We start from the raw sequence: 18,331 nt of genomic DNA, 5'->3' as shown, positions 1-18,331 counted from the left end.
CTAACAGGACATATACCTATGATGACCTATTCACAGTAACGTCCGCAGCTCACGGTCATGTTCTCACTTCCCAAGCACGGGGTTCTGGGTTCGATTCCCAGTGGGGTCAGGGATTTTCACCTGCCTTGAGATGAGTTTGTGTTGTTCTCATCATTTCATCATCATTCATGAAAGTGGCGAGATTGGACTGAGCAAAGGTAGGGAATTTGTACAGGCGCTGATAACTGAGCAGTTGAGCACCCTACAAACCAATCATCATCTATTCACAGTAACCACATTTCGCTGTACATAACCACATAGATGGAGAAATTTTATTAATCACATCTTAAAACAACATCTTCTTAATATTTTTGTAATGAACTTCCATGCTTTTAATTTCCATTGATGACTTTGTGCAAAACAGTTAAATTTTCCAGTAACTTTCTGAATGTGTTTATTATTGACTACAGATTCATAATTATGAATACTTGTTCTTACATTTCAAAATTCTTCCAGTATGTGAGCCCCTTCATGCACTACACACTGTCCATAAGCAGCATGATTCACTCTAAATTTCACCTGTTGAGGTTATATGCTAACAGAACTGTACCACCAAATTCTTTTCACACTTAGCATGATATGTTTGTGTTTGCTGTGTAAAGTACAAAGTGAATTAGCAACACTTGCATGCAAAGTAAAACAATGGCTACATGAGGGTAGCAAGAGAGAACTCCCTATACCAATCTATCGACACATATGCATGTGTAACACTTAAAATTATGTTCAAAGTCTCAGACACTGTGCAGTGTGTAAAGTCTTATCAGTGGGGACTACACCCACTTTCCACTGTGGTGGTTAGAACAGTCAGTTGGGAATAGTGTTTTGTATCATCAGAAGCAAAAGAAACTTTGATTTACCTCTCAAGAAAGGAGAAACTGAAGAGCAGTATATATCTACATCTGTACTCTGCAAACTATCATGAGGGACCAATTATTAGGAGTTCTTCCCGTTACATTCACATATGGAGTGCAGGAAGAATGAGTAATTGAATGCCTTTGTGCGTGCAGTAATTATTATAATCTTACCTGCATGTTCCCAAGGTGATCAATACGTAGGGGGTTGTAATATATTCGTAATCATTTAAAGCGTTCTTGAAATTTTGTTAACATACTATCTTGGGATTGTCTACATCTATCTACAAGAGCCTTCCAGTTCAGTTCCTTCAGTATCTCTGTAACACTCTCTCGCAGATTAAACAAACCTGTGACCATTCGTCCTGTCCTCTATATACATTCAATATCCATTGTTAGTTCTACCTGGTATGGGGCCCACACACACTTGAGCAATATTCTAGAACCGGTCGCACGAGTGATTTCCTTTGTGGATTGTTTGCATTTCCCCAGTATTCTACCAATAAACTGAAGTCTATCATCTGCTTTACATGCAACTGAACCTATATGATCATTCCACTTCATATTCCTACAAAGTGTTACACCCAGATATTTGTATGAGTTGTCCGATTTCAACAGTGACTCATTGATATTATAGTCATAGGATACTAGGTTCTTTTCATTTTGCAAAGTGCAAAGTTTTACATTTTTGAACATTTAGAACAGGTAGTCAATCTCTTTACCAGGTTATCAAGATCTGACTGAATATTTTTGAAGTTATCTCCCAGATAGTACTTCATTATGGATAACTGCATCATCTGCAAGAAGCCCTAATAGTAAAATAACACTGTCTGCTAGGCCATTAATATACAACAGGAACAGCATGGGTTCCAACACACTTCACTGGGGCACACCTGAAGTTACTTCATTTGATGATGACTCCTCATGCTGTGTCCTCCCTACCAAAAATTTCTCAATCCAGTCACAAATTTCACTTGATGTGCCATAGGATCGAACTTTTGACAATAAGCTTTGATGCAGTACTGAGTCAAATGCCTTTTGAAAATCAAGAAATACTTCATCTACCTGGTTGCCTTGATCCAAAGCTTTCAGTATGTTAAATGAGGAAGTGCAAGTTGGGTTTCAAATGATCGATGGTAATCATTGTTGCCACGTGTGTCTTGGTCACTGATACCAGTTTCGATGTGGGCATCCGTAAAGACGTCAGTTTTATTTGTTGTTATTAGATCCAGTATATTTTTATCATGAGTGGGGTTCCTAGCTATCTGTTCTACATAGTTTTCAGAGAAGTCATTTAGTACTGTTTCACAGGATATCTTATCACTACTAACCAAGCTGTAATTTTCCCAACTGATTGTTGGATGTCCTGCATAGTACATTTATGAAGTGATGGAAAATGTTGTTTGGAATAAGAGAGTTGGAAAATTTGGCATGAACTGCAGCTTTTGCTGCATAACACATGTTAAGATTACAAAAGAAATGAAGTACTTGAGAAAATATGACATGTACTAAAAAATGTATGGCTGCAACACAACAGTAGATATTGTGGTGATAGAGGATGGGCCAAGAATATAATATTTGGTCTGATACTGTAGCCACATTAATTTAATGTACTACAAAACACACACACACACACACACACACACACACACACTGGTGATGGACACACATCACAGCCCTATACCTTCTTTCATCAGAGCTTCAAATGATTCATTTGCAGCTGTGAACTGTTGCTAGTCTGTCCCCCACAGTGTAGTCAGTCTGAAGTACAGTAATAAGACAGAGTAAGACAATACCATCTACAAAATTTTAGTGTGCTTAATGTTCTCCACTGCACTTCATCCAACATTCCATGCCTTGGGTGCATTCAACCTACTTGAAACAACCCCCCCCCCCTTTCCCTCCATCCTACCCATCCTCCCCCTCTCTCTCAACAACTACAGTTCAACTCTAAAAAAAGGTGTGCCATGTACAAGACACTGATTACTATTTGGTAGTTTTGTACAGCATGACTGTGGTCAATCTTTTCTGCTTTCTTTTTGCAAGTTTATCACTAATTAATGAAATCTGGGTTTTATCACCTGTCTTGCTGATGCAATGGCCACAAGTTTACTCTGCAACTCTACAGCAAATGTTGACTGACTTCTGAATCCAGCAAATATGTGACATTAGGAATTAAAAGGCAGATAATAGTGTGCCACTCATTCTTTAGGGCTTGTAGGAAGTAGCCAATGGAAAGCGATATTTTATGTAGGCCTACACTTTAGATTTTGTGCATAGTTTATTAAGAATATTTTTTACCTGTTCAGTTCAGAAGTTGATATTTATACTTTGATCTCGAAGGTCTACGGAATATTCTGTGATATGACAGGTAATCATCATTGACAATAAAAATGTAAACACCAACGTGTGTTCAGCTTAACTGTAGGAATAAAATTGCTAGTAACACATTTTTCACTTTCACAAGTGGTATCATTTACCAATAGTAGCAATATAGTGTGTATCAGGCTACGTATTCAGGATGTCTAAATACAGAATACCAATTCTAACTTCTACTTTGGTGTTCAGGTACCTGTATGAAATTTAAGACTTATTAGTGATATATAGGGTACATTTATGAACCATTTATATGCCAGAAACATTTTATTTACCATGAACAAAGCAACTATTTCAGACTAACAAAACTCTGTAACTATACATACTGTTTTTAACAGTTTATACATGTAGCACATAAAATAGCCTTATAAAAGAGATAGGTTCTCTTCTTGAACATCATCATTGTCATATGCAGTTAAATCTCTTTATTGTTTTTACCACAAAATATACAAATGGAAGAGGAAAATTGTCTTCTCTTACACAAACGTCATTTGAACACACTATTTCATACAGTAAGAAGAATTTTGTTGTAACAGCCTAACCTTACAGTGTTTATTGTTCGACTATAAATGCCCCTCAAGACCATAAATGCAGTACAACAAAATAGTTACTGACGACACTCATTGCTCACTAGTATTGAATCAGAAATCCTGTATTTGGGATCTCTTAGGCAGAGCATACAAATCACTGTACAAAATAAATGGGAAAACATTAACAATGGAAACCAGGGAGGAAGACACAGCACTTATTTAGTAATTGAATAGCTGTTTCTACTATCAATAACTACTGAGGTCAGCCCTCAATTTAGACTGGCGTACTGTGAGAAGATGAGTGGAGATTGGATGCAGGTTGATAACGGAAGAAAAGGAGCAGTATGAAAAGAAAATAGTACTTGTACTTGTTGCAATCACCAGTATACAGCCCAAATAATACACACACATGCTGCAAAATAAGTATGATATACTTGGTGTAAGTTTCCCAATTGAGCTTGCCAAGCAGGACAATGTATTTATAACAAATCACAATCACAGAAGAGTGGATGTTGCATTGAGGTGTTTCATATGGAATTCAATGTGTCTACCAATGAAAGAAGCAATGAAGTAGTAACTATGATCATAACCATCACACATTTGGAGCACTACAGGTGTGTGTGATTCCTGACAAGCAGCAACAAAATTTTCAGGCAGCAGCTGTTTTTCTTTCAGGAACTGGTCCTCCACACCCTACCAAAACAAAACAGAAATAGTTAATTGCTACTACTGCCAACAAATAGCAAAATAAGGTTTCCAAATTTACACATGCCAAAATAACAGACAAAAATATCTACATGTACTGACCTGGTCAATTAGAATGTCAAGGGGTGGTCCATCATAGTTTTTGACTAGCTCAGTTGCATCCCATCTTTGCCACTCAAGAATGTTACCCACTCCCAAATAGCCGGTGAATGCTTTCTTTCCCCAGGGACAATTTATTGGGTTGCAAATGGGTGCAAATGCAGATACAGAGCGGTATTTACCAGGATTCTTCAGGGCACAAATCAGTGCCCCATGACCACCCATGCTGCAAAGTAAAAATGAGTATGTCATGTAAATTATGTACAGAATATATTGAACAAAATGTCGGATGATTATTTTATTCCCCCCAAAAAGTTTCTCCTACGATTCCCATTTTTGTTTTATGTGACAGCAAGCTTTGCTTTACTAGAGCTCATGGCCATCGCACTTATTAGTGACTAACCACAGTTCAGTTTTAACCGAACAAAAAAGATATAGAGACTTTATTTTTTGTCAGGGAATATTAGTCAGCTGCAAGACTTTGTATCAAAGCTATTGTAGATGATTTCAAAATATTTTAAATTACATTCCTTCTTACAGCTCAACACAGATATAAAGCCTGCATTATCTTTACTGTAAAGGCTTGTTATGCTTTGGCTAAAGTTAATACAGGAGAATATGCAGGTAACACAATCTCCATTATCAGAAGTGTGAACACATTTTGTATATCTTCGACTTTTGCTCTTCACAAAACAGACAACACTATTACAATTCTTTGACGATTTATGTGATCAGACTGTTAAGAAAAAAGTTACAATACTGTGAGCGGTCCAAACCTTCCCACAATAAATAAAAATTGTTCAGCATCAAAACTGACAGCAGACACAAAGCACAATAGATTAATTAGTATCTGATGACTAATCTTCAACTAAAAGTATTAAAGATAACAGTAAAAACCTCCATAATACACAATATCACTGCCCCATATAGATAATAATGTAACACTGGATAATTTTAAGTTAAATCCATCAGTGATTTGTTTGTATTGTTCATTCCAACCTAAGCTTAACATGACAATAAAAGAATTGGTGTTAATACATCATCATTCTCAATATACAAGCACTATGTTAGTAGTTTTCCACATTTTTCTGCTCTCCTCAACACAAAATCAACATGGCAATAAATGAACATGTGTTAATATATAGTCATTCTCAAAATATAAGTTCTTTCTTATTCAATAGTTTTCCTCTTTTTCTGCTCTTGTGAACAGTTACAGGGTACGTAGCTGCAGTGTTATTCTTTTGAGTCGCTGATACTCTGATCCATTAATCTATTTTCATAAGTAGACTTCTCTAGTACATCATATCACTTCTCTGAATACATGTGAATTTCAATCACCTAAAACATAACTACCTGTACTTCAAATATGACAATAGTTGCATTTGCACACACACATGCATGTAAGAGTGTGTTTGTTATATAATTCTGATGAAGGCCTGTTTGGCTGAAGCTGAAGGCTTTGTTTGACAGTCTTTTTGTTGTGCCTGTGCCTCAGCATCTCCGCTAGATGGTGATTAGCAATCTATGCTTTTCATAATATGACAATATTATGAAATGGATAGTTGCTACTCACCATAGAGCAGAGATCTTGATTCACAGACAGGCACAACAAAAAGACTACTAAGCACACAAGCTTTGGGCCAAAAGACCTTCTTTTGGAATATACAGCCTACACACACACACACACACACACACACACACACACACACACACACACACACGAAGGGTAAAACGATTGTGGGTGCATTTGTGGAATAGAAGGCTGTGTAGTGCCGGAGTGGAACAGTAAAGGGGGTAGGTGGGTGAATGACAATGACTAACATAGGTTGAGGCCAGGAGGATTATGTGAATATAGGATACATTGCAGGGAGAGTTCTCACTTGTGGAAATCAGAAAAGCTGGTGTTGGTAGGAAGGATCCAGATGGCATAGGCTGTTAAGCAATCATTAAAATAAAATGCATTGTGTTGGGCAGCGTGCTCAACAGCCGGGAGGCCCAGCTGTTTCTTGGCTACAGTTTGTCGGTGGCTATTCAAATGGACAGACAGCCTGTTGGTTATCACGTCCACATAGAACAGAGCACAGTGGTTGCAGCTGAGCTTGTGGGTTACTACAAGGGCATTGCAAGCAACAATCTGAGTGTCCGCATGAATGGCCGCCAACAAATCTTGGCCAAGAAACAGGTGGCCCACCCAGTTGCTGACAACAGTGCTAAAAATTATGTTCTTCATTTTAATGACTGCTTCACAATTTGCACCATCTGGATCCTTCCTACCAACACTAATTTTTCTGAACTGTGCAGATGTGAACTCTCCCTGTAATATATCTTATCTTCACATAACCCTCCAAGCCTCAATCTTTGTTAGTCATTGTCCTGCACTCACCAATCCCTTCTCTGTTTCCACTTCAGCACTACACAGCCTTCTATTCCCAAGTTTACTCACAGTCTTTTCACGTCTCTTCTTTTCCAGATGCCCCCCCCCCCATATATATATATATATATATAACCTCCCGACTGCGCCTAGCTGTCCTAAACTCTCTCAGACTTGTTCCTGTATGGGTAATTTCTTGTGAAATCACCCAGTGGCCGTTGCCCTTATGTCACAGATTTTTCTAAAAATTTGGTGTAAGAATGTACATAATGAATTAGGGTTAAAATGTTTCTTCTGGACTTTTTTGACGAAAATTTTAATTAGGAGACCATTTTGAAATGTGGGCCTCTTCTACCAACAGGCGTTGAGAAACGAAGTGTCTTGTAAGTTTGTAACCACTATAACTTTTTTATTTATGAATCAATTTTATTCAATTTGGTGTCATTGGAAAGTAAAAGAACAGAGTTATAATATAAAAAAAATATTAAAGTGCTGTGTCTAAGCAACAAATGTTTGAAAATTTGTAATTAATGTTATTTTGTCACCATTTTTTTTCCAAATTTAAGGATTTTTTTTTTCCAGCAGAATCACAAGTTTCACCATCTGAATTTTTGTTTCAAATAATTCCTACTGTCATACTTTTCAACATAAAAAAATCAGAAGGGTGTTTGTCCTCTATTGTTAGATCTTATACTTTTTCAATAATGCTGTAATAATTAATTGCTTCAAATAGCTAATCAACAATACATGAAACAACAATGAAAAATTCAGTCTAGCAGCAACACTCATATGCAACACAGGCTGTGTGTGTATTAGGTTTTTGTGTGTCTGTGCACTTTATATATCTGAAGGACTTTTGTCATCTTGATTTTGTGCTTCTTACGTAAGTAGCCATTCTGTCTGGTAATTAGAGAACAAGAAAAAGTTTCAAACCATCCAGTTCTTTTTTGCAACATACACAGTTGATTAACAATCACAATGGAAAGCAAATGTTCTTTAGGTTTTGTGTCATAAGAAAAGTAGTAACAGTGAAGAGCTTGATTTACTAGATATGTCAAGCCTGAATCAAGCTAATATTGAATTATTGAAGCTAAGAAGCACCTGTGAAAGTATTGAGAGTGTTTGTTCTTCTCACAAAAGGCTCTATTTGGGAACATATGATGACAGACAAAGAATTTGCTGTGACCCTTTTAAGAAGCATGGTAAAATGACTGCTAAGAAATCTTCGAAACCTATTTCTTTACCCATGGCAAGGAAATTTAAAACCCTTGGACTTATCCCAGGTACCAAGCTGTGCATAACATGCCGTAAGGACATTTTATCTCCTATGGGGGATAACCTTCCAGGAATGGATGAATGTGAAGTTGAAGATCAAGAATATACACCAGAGCCGTCTACAGCTCTTCAAAAACTTAATGAAAGTTGTGAATTACTTGAAATTTCACCATTTAAGGTTAACAAGAGAGCACAAGACAGGCATCTAGAAGACATTCGATCTAAGTCTTCTCGCTTAGCTTTAAAATTCCGGCAAACAGTATCAGAGGTGCTACATGCTCCAGTGAAAAATGTGTCTGAAGAAACTGGCAGTGCTGAATGTACAGATTGTAATATTTTAATGCAAAAACTTAAACAGAAATTCAGCAGAAGTTCTGTTGAAGAAAAACTACAAATACTTACCTTAGCACCAGCTTCATGGAGTACAGAAAAAATGCAAATGTTTCTAAACACCACCGAATACATGGTAAAGAAATCGAGGGTATTGCTAAAAGAAGATGGTATTTTGTCAAAAGGGGGTTATAAAGTGGGAAACTGAATAGGTAAGGATGTGGAAAAACGTCCACAATTTTTACTGTGAACATGATATAAGTCGCATTTCTGCTAATAAAAAAGACCGACTGTCTGTCTGTCCCTTCCGAAAACGGCAAAAGATTGTATAAGACAAAAACACTAATTTTACATAATCTTAAAGATGTATACTTAGCTTTCAGAGATTAGTTTAGGCCTACTAAATTTTGTGAACTTAGGCCAAAAGAATGTGTTACTGTAAACAGTCATGGAATGCATAACGTATGTGTATGCACGTATCACCAAAATGTAAAACTTAATGCATGCTGCACATGTGAAAGAACCGTATACTGAACTTCTACAGAAACTTGTGTGCAATCTGGCAAACGATGAGTGCATGCTACATCGCTGTTCTCGGTGTCCTGATGAATATGAACTGCACAATTTTTTAATGAAGCTGGAGTCCTTACAAGATTGTGAAAATGTTGTATTCACACAATGGATGCAAACTGATCGACTACACCGGAGACACTAATGAAGATGACTGATGAATTTGTTGAGTATCTCATGCAAAAACTTCAAAACTTAACACATCATCATCATGTGTCAAAATCTCAGAGTCACCACTTCAAATCAACCAAAGAAACCCTCCCTGATACTACATGCATCATCATATGATGTAGTGGATTTTGCAGAGAGCTATACCTGTTTGCTTCAGGATGCTGCACAAGAATTTCAGTGGCAGAACATTCAAGTCACCCTTCATCCTTTTGTGGTGTACTTTAAAACATGATTGCATTAAGTCAATGTCATTGCGTTGTATAAGTGACTGTTTGCAGCATGATACAAACACATTCTATGTTTTCCGGAAAACTGCTCGCACTTATGTATTGGAACACCACACATCCAGCACGTTATGTACTTCAGTGATGGCAGTTCTGCACAATATAAAAAATTTCAGAATTTTTTAAATTTGTGCCATCACAAGCAAGATTAAGGAGTAACTGCAGAATGACATTTTTTTGCCACTAGCCATGGCAAAACTGCATGTGATGGAGTTGGTGGTACTATTAAAATGTTTAACAACAAGAGCAAGTTTACAGTGTCCATATGACAGTCACATTTTAAGCCCAAAAGATGTTTACATTTGCGAAAACTCATGTTCCAGGAATAGAAACCTTTTATGTTATAACAGAGAAGATAACAAAGTCCACAAACATGTTACAAAAAGGATATGAGACTTGTTCTACCATTCCTGGGACAAGAGTGAATCATTTTTTTCAAACCACTGAATGAAAACAAATTGCTGATAGAGCGTGTTTTCATCATCTCAGAATTAAAAAAAACTGCCTCTAACACAATTAAAGAAGAAAGATTTGTCGCAGCTATCCAAGATAACCAGTGGTGGCTTGGAAAAATTCTAGAGATAAGTGAAGAACACAGATGCAAAAGTCAAGTTCATGAGCCCAAGCGGCCCTTCCTCAAGTTATTCATGGCCACTTCACACTGATGTTTGCTGGATACCTTATGAAAACATTTTAATGACTTTGCTTGCTCCTAGTGCAAGCACAAGTACTGGTAATTTATATACTTTTGAATCAGACATACTATTGTCCATTGAAAACTTGTTTGAAAGAATGAATGCTTTTTACAATTTTATGAATGTGTTTTATGAGAACTGATCACCGTTTGTGACCACTAGATAAGTCACAAAATGAAGTGTGTATATTATTATTTATGTTCTTTCTGTTTTAAATGATTAAACAGGACAAAAACCCTTCTGAAATGTATGACAATAGGAATTCTTTGAGACAAAATTACAATGGTGAAACTTGTGATTTTGACGAAAAAAATTCATGAAGTTTTTAAAAATTACAGATTTGCACATATTTATATGCACAGTTGCAGCATTTTTATAGTTTAGTGATACAGTTGGTCCTTTTATCTTTCTAATGACACCAAATTGAATAAAATTGATTTATAAATAAAGGAGTTGTAGTAGTTAAAAACTTTCAACCTACCTTTCGTACTGACACCAGATGGAGAAAATACTAGACATTTCAAAATGGCCCCTGACTACAGTTTTGCTATTAAAAAAAAAATAAAAATAAAAAAAAATATTTTATCACTTTCTATTTATGTAATTTCTTACACCAAATTTTCACAAATATCTGTGACATGATGGCATCGAGATTTTTTATTTTGGGTGATTTTAAATGAAATGAGCCCACAAACAGCACTTCACTGTCTCCCAGCTGTCTCTTGCTCTAACTTCCCTTCCCTGCCTCCTCCTCACCCACACCGCCCAGATTGCTTCTCCCAACATGCACAGTTGCTCACAATCTGGTCTCCACAGCCAGAGAGAATGGTCATGTGTGTGTGAGCTGCATTTGCGCGAGTATATGTGTGTGTGTGGGGGGGGGGGGGGGAGGGGGGGTTGCACGTTTTGTCTATTTTCTTGAAGACTTTCTGGATGAAAGCTCACGTGTTTAGTAGCCTTTCTATTGTGCCTCTCTATGACTCAATATCTCCACTATATGGTGATTATCAATCCACCTTTTTCGTAATATTGTCATTATTCCATCATGGATTTTCCACTGTTTGATTTTTTTTATACTTCAAATATCTTTCTCTTGGGTTGCTTTTCTCTGTTATAAGGTGTTTCTTAAAATGTTGATATATTCCTACATGCCTCAAGGTACCCTTTTTGATAATAGTATTCTGAGTGTTGAGTGTGTGAAGACGGTGCATTTTGAACACAGTAGAACAAACTGTCCGTGTCCGAGGTCAAACTTTTTTCATTTCAGTGACTAGCAAAGAAGGTTGTGAAGACTAACTCTGCTCACAGAATTTCAACACAGTTCACGATCTGCAGCACTGTCCTCAGAACAGATTACAGACCCTGCCTCTGAGCCAAGTGGATGATCTGAACCAGAGACTTCAAAGGTTCTGTGACAAGCTAAGCTGTGACTATCTTGTCTTGTGCCATACAGCTGATAACTGTGGAATAATACTAAATGCATTATCTGAAAACTAACTACAAGAGATAGTTCAGAAGCCTACTCATGATGGAAAAATATTACAGCTAATGGCAAAAACAGACCTGATCTCTTTCATGATGTCCGTATTAAAATTAACTAGATAAAGAGGCGGTAGTATCATGTCTGACTGGAGAACTTGAAAATGTTAGTTCTGGTTTGAACATGCTCAAGTTTAAACATAGTAGACCAAGCACAGTAAGGATCTGTACCTAAGATAACTACTCATGATGACAGCAACCCTCCATACCATAAATCGGCTGTAAAGAAACTGACTAATACATAAACGATATGAAACAAAGCATAAAGCTTCTGACAGAGAGCCAACTGACTGCACCATTAACCGAGACGCATACTTCTCTCAGTACATGCCACACTGGAATTATGGGTTGCACAAGAAATGGAACTCAATAATTTATATTTAAAAGAGAGACATTTACTAAAGCCTACTCTCTTACTGAAACCCTTATGATACATCTTGATTTGAGGAGCAACTTCTGAAAATGATTAATGCTCACTGCTGGACAAAACTAGTTTATATAATATGGTGTATTTTCTGACTCTCCCCACACACTCCTACAGCCAGATCCTGCCAAAATGCGTTTTAAAACGTTTGAAAAGAACTTCGGGCTGTAGAAAACGCAACACATAGCATTTTGAAATCTGGTAAATGTGCACAGGCAGAAATCTACTTCTGCCTTAAATTCCAGTCCTGATGTCTTCATTCAGTATTCTGTTAGGCCACAGACAAGTACTACGGGTAATATTCCAGAATCAGGCTTAGATCTTACAGTTGCATTATTCTACAAAAAAGAAGTGAACAATGTGAAATGTCCAGTTTTAGATCAATTTCAAAATCCCAATTTTAGCTAGTTATGGGGCAGATATCAAGTTACTTTGAGGACAATAAACTTTCCCTGGACACACAGCATGGCTTTCACAAATAGAAGTCAACTATACAGCACTGGATGTAATCACAGTGGTTCGAGGACAGAGAAACTGTGGCACTCAAACTCTGTCACCTCAGCAAGACATCTGACTGCATCTCGCAAGTGTTGTTATAGTACTGGAAGTGGTGTTCTGGCAACTCTTTACTCTGATCCCAAATTTTCACTCTGCAGCAGAGTGTGAACTGATATGAAATCTCCTGGCAGATTAAAACTGTGTGCCAGAGCGAGACTCGAACTCGGTACCTTTGCCTTTCGTGGGCAAGTGCTCTACCGACTGAGGTACCCAGGCACGACTCACTCCCCGTCCTCGCAGCTTCAATTCCACCATTACCTCATCTCCTACATTCCAAACTTCACAGAAGTTTTCCTGCGAAACTTGCAGAACTACCACTCCTGGAAGAAAGGATATTGCGGAGACATGGCTGTTCCACACCGTGGGGGTGTTTCCAGAATGAAATTTTCACTCTGCAGTGAAGTGTGCACCGATATGAAACTTCCTGGCACATTAAAACTGTGTGCCGGACTGAGACTGGAACTCAGGAGCTTTGCCTTTCGCGGGCACCAGGAAGTTTCGTATCAGCGCACACTTCACTACAGAGTGAAAATTTCATTCTGAAAACATCCCCCAGGCTGTGGCAAAGCCATGTCTCCACAATATCTTTTCTTCTAGGAGTGTTAGTTCTTCAAGTTTCGCAGGAGAGCTTCTGTGAAGTTTGGAAGGTAGGAGATGAGGTACTGGCAGAACTGAAGTTGCAAGGACGGGGCGCAAGTCATGCTTGGGTGGCTCAGAACTGGTAGAGCAGTTGCCCGCGAAAGGCAAAGGTCCTGAGTACGAGTCTTGGTCCGGCAGATAGTTTTAATCTGCCAGGAAGTTGCTTGAATCTGATCCTGAAAACAGAAGACAGATGGTATCAGCCTATGGAGCATTCTCCCAGGGATCTATCACTGGACCTCTCCTGTTTCTTATTTATGTCAGTGATATATGCTGTAACAACCATTTACAATTTGCTGATGACGCCACCATTTTTGCCAAAGAAAAAAATGCTGCACATGTTCTCCACCTGTATTGAGGAATTGTTCGAAAGTGAATAACGTGATTAGACAAAATAATGCTTTCATCTGTTATATATGTCTTCATAGTGAAAACTTTCCTCATTTTCACATAAAAAAGCCTATGTACGTAATCTTGAATCCATACATCCAGTCATGACTGGTAAATGATGCAGATCTAGTAATAAAGCAATCAAAAAGCATTATTTCCAAGGCTTACATCAAAAGGCATATTGTCCAATAGAACTCAACAACTACATTTAGTCCTACACACACACTCTCTCTCTCTCTCTCTTTACTGTCTGTGTCCAATTATTTAATTGTGTTTTTCAAGCACAGGGCATGTATGATATATGCGAGTTCTCTTCTGAGATACATATAAAAGTCATTGTGTTTATTACCTGTGACCCATTATAGACACTTTATCTGCAAGCACAGGGAAGTTAGTATTTATTATATCTGGGAGTTCCTTTGTGACATAAGAATACATTCGGTAGTGTTTTTGCCATGGATCCGTCACGGAGTCAACATAAAATCCAGCTCCACTACCAAAATCCCAACTGTCACCTTCTCCGGGCAAATTCACGCCCCCTGTAATAAAATATTATGTGTCAGTCAACAATTAATTTACATAAAACATGTTGTGCAGATCTGGAAGGCAGCTTACGAGGGCTAGTGTCTGGACAAACTATTATTACTCCATGTGCAGCTGCGTATCTCTGAGCACCGGCCTTCTGAATGAAGTTCTGCTCCGTACAGGTCAGACCAGATAACCAATATATGACTGGCAGGCTACGTTCTTCCGATTGAGGTGGTAGGTAAACCGCAAAGTTCATTTGACATCGCAGCTCGGAACTATCACATAAAATCACAGTGATCAAACACGATAAATATTACGCATGCCACTCGCTTAAATAAAACGTCTTACCTCTCATGAGAAAATACTTTCTGATACCCGCCGAAACAACGATTACTCGATACCTCAATTAGTTCTGGCATCTGAAAAAGTAAACAAGATCTGTTTACCGTCTCCACTCAATAAAACAAACATGAATTAAAGCCTACTGTTACCTTCGTATATTTATCACGCACAACACAGCACACGCCAAACAACAAACCCAACCCCGCGAACCAGTGATATTATAGCGCAGCACTACTCGAATCGCCCGTATTGCAGCGATTCACACGTTTCCGATAAAGTCCCAGACTAATCAACTAAAATTGTATATTAATATCTGTGAAGGATCATGATCAGCAAATTTTTTATATCGTACACGCTATCATTGCGTTAAATAGCTAAGTGATGGTGGTGTTGAGCTAAACTGTCTGAATACTCAGCTCTGGTTAATCATTGAATAAATTTACAGCTTTCATTACAGATGTCGTTGAACCAAGAAGCACTAGTAATCCCAAACTTTTAAAACAGGACTTGTAGAGCAAAACAGGAAGAGAAAAAATAAGCTGTGGAGTGCGAGTTGTCTTCAGCGTGATTCTAAATCAAAATTAACTGACGTTATTTATTTGACACGAAGAGGAAAATTACGTGGCATGTACATTAATCTTGATCTAACTCTCTGGAATCAATTAATGCTTGAGTCTGTGCCATTCACCTGTTTAGGAAATTATCTACTTTATAACAGCGCAGTTTAGATCACAGGCAAAGATGTTTCCAGTTTCTCATTACAGTTTGTATGTCTAATTGTTGTGGATGTATTGTTATTATTTTTTATTTACTTATTCGTACTTGGACAATTCAGTGCAACAGTATCGGACATGCCATAGACGATAAAGAAATTATATACACATAGAGAACACAAACAAAAGATGATAGGATTCGGTGAGGATAGGGCAGGAAATTGTACATGATCTAATCAATGGAATCAGTCAGTGTGGCATTCGTCTTAGAAAATTTGGAATACCACGGAATACCCAATTCAGGATGTCTGCAAAAGTTTCTTCAGAAAGTACACTAAATAGATGTGCCTGTGCCTCAGTGATATGTTATATACATGTTAGTAGTCCTTAAGTACATTAATGCTCCACCACGTAAATGTTACTGTAATACAAGTATCAGTCTACCTGTACAACAGATGTCCCATATATGCTAGAATATTATAATTTAATGTAAAAAATAGTGTAATTAATGTACATTTGAATCATACAGTATTATAGTATTATATTTTGATATACACTGACTTATCCTACAGCAAAATGAACTAAATGATTACGGTACCTGGACCAATCAGGATGTGTGGCTACCATGAGACTGACTGATCAAAGTGCATTGTGCAGTATGGTGCAAAGTGATATTTTACCTTTCTGATGTATTTTGTAATTAGCTCATGTTACTGGTGTCTCTGTCAAAGTGTATTTTCTGAGTAAATTGCGGTTATATGTTATCTATACTGTTTCATTATTCACAGATAGGGTAACACCATAAAAGGAATCCTACATTGGTAACTTTCTGACTTGTAACAAGAATGTTTGCAAATGGAGCCAGGATTTTTGTCATCATAGACAAAGGATAGAAGGAATTGTTTAGGTAGTTAAGGGACGCGAAAATTTAATAGTGAAGGGGGACTGGAATTCGATAGTAGGGAAAGGAAGAGAAGGAAAAGAAGTAGGTGAACATGGACTGGGGGAAAGGAATGAAAGGGGAAGCCATCTGATAGAATTTTGCACAGAGCATACTTTCATCATCGCTAACACTTGGTTTAAGAATAATGATAGAAGAGTGTACATGTGGAAAAGACCTGGGGACACTGGAAGACTTGGGATTGATTATATAATGGTAAGATAGAGATTTTGGAGCCAGATTTTAAATTGTAAGACGTTTCCAGAGGCAGATGTGGACTCTGGCCACAATTTATTGGTTATAAACTGTAGATTAAAACTGTGGAACTTGCAAAAAGGTACAAGATGGGACCTGGATAAACTGAAAGAACCAGAGGTTGTGGAGAGTTTCAGTGGGAGCGTTAGGGAATGATTGACAAGAATGGCAGAAAGGAATATTGTAGAAGAAGGATGGGTAATTTTGAAAGATCAAATAGTGAAGGCAGCAGAGGATCAAATAGATAAAAAGACAAGAGATATTGAAACTCATGAAAGGAGAAAATATAAAAATGCAGTAAATGAAACAGACAAAAGGGAATACAAGTGTCGAAAAATGAGTTGACAGGAAGAGCAAAATGGCTAGGCAGGAATGTCTAGTGGACAAATATAATGATTTGGAAGCATGAATCACTAGGTGAAAGGTAGAAATAGCCTACAGCAAAATTAAAGAGGCCATTGGAGAAAAGAGTGACTACCAAGAGCTCATGTGGAAACCCAGTCTTAAGTAAAGAAGAGTAAGCTGTAATGTGGAAAGAATATGAGTACATAAAGAGTCTATACAAGGGAGAAGTACTTGAGGGCAGTATTATAGACATGGCTGAGGACATAGATGAAGATGAGAGGCGAGATATGATACTGCGAGAAGAATTTGACAGAGCACCAAAAAAACATAAGTCGAAACAAAGCCCCGGTAGTAGATGACATTCTGTCTACTTATAGCTTCGGGAAAGACAGGCATGACAAAATTCTTCCATCTGGTGAGCAAGATGAATCAAACTGTCGAAATACTCCCAGATTTCAAAAATAATATAGTACTTCCACTTCCAAAGAAATCAGGAGCTGACAAGTGTGAATATCACCGAACTATTAGTCTAATAAGTCATGGCTGCAAAATACTAACACGAATTCATTACATAAGAATGTAAAAACTTGTAAGATCTGTTTGGATTCCAGATAATGTAGGAGCATGCAAGGCAATACTGATTCTATGACTTACTCTCATTGAAATTCTATGGGTAGCACAGGTAAAATACAGAGATATAAAGGCTATTTACAACTTGCACAGAAATCACACGATGGGTATAAAGGTTGATGGGTATGAAGGGGAAGCAGTGGTTGAGAATGGAGTGAGACAGGGTTGTGGCCTATCCTCAATGTTATTCAATCTGGACATTGAGCAAGTGGTAAAGAAAACAAAAGAAAAATTTGGAGTAGGAATTAAAGTCCAGGAAGAAGAAATAAAAACTTTGACATTTGCCAATGACATTGTAATTCTCTCTGAGACAGCAAAGGACCTGGAGAAGCAGTTGTGCAGAATGGACAGTGTCTTGAAAGGAAGATATAAGATGAACACCAACAAAAGCAAAAGAAGGATAATGGAATGTAGTCGAATTAAGTCAGGTGATGACGAGGGAATTAGATTAGGAAACGAGATGAGACACTTAAAGTAGTAGATGACTTCTGCTGTTTGGACAGCAAAATAGTTGATCATGGCCAAAGTAGAGAGGATATAAAATGTAGACTGCCAATGGCAAGGAAAGTATTTCTGAAAAAGAGAAATTTGTTAACATCGAGTATAGATATAAATGTCAGGAAGTCGTTTCTGAAAGTATTTGTGTGTAGTGTAGCCATTTACGGAAGTGAAACACGGACGATAAATAGTTTAGACAAGCAGAGAATAGAAGTTTTTGAAATGTGGTGCTGC

At 37.6% G+C, this 18,331-nt stretch overlaps 1 protein-coding gene across 2 annotated transcripts; it reads right to left on the bottom strand.

The window, feature by feature from the left end:
• Positions 1 to 3,676: 3,676 nt before the first annotated feature.
• On the bottom strand, positions 3,677 to 14,958 carry LOC126237129 (S-formylglutathione hydrolase). Of its 2 annotated transcripts, none has more exons than XM_049946949.1 (6): positions 14,874 to 14,958; positions 14,723 to 14,793; positions 14,462 to 14,649; positions 14,196 to 14,385; positions 4,604 to 4,826; positions 3,677 to 4,489 (listed from the first exon to the last, which is right to left on the bottom strand). In XM_049946949.1, exons 2-6 carry the CDS (start codon positions 14,791 to 14,793, stop codon positions 4,292 to 4,294), a joined length of 870 nt encoding a protein of 289 aa, XP_049802906.1. In that variant the 5' UTR covers positions 14,874 to 14,958; the 3' UTR covers positions 3,677 to 4,291. The 2 variants fall into 2 exon arrangements, with proteins under 2 accessions (XP_049802906.1, XP_049802907.1); XM_049946950.1 differs by having other exon boundaries at positions 14,866 to 14,952.
• Between the last annotated feature and the right edge of the window lie 3,373 nt (positions 14,959 to 18,331).

Source organism: Schistocerca nitens, chromosome 2 (assembly GCF_023898315.1).
Source record: "Schistocerca nitens isolate TAMUIC-IGC-003100 chromosome 2, iqSchNite1.1, whole genome shotgun sequence".
In the NCBI taxonomy this organism is placed as follows: Eukaryota; Metazoa; Arthropoda; class Insecta; order Orthoptera; family Acrididae; genus Schistocerca; species Schistocerca nitens.
Note: the sequence above shows the minus strand (reverse complement) of the source record. Positions and strands in the feature narration are given on the sequence as shown.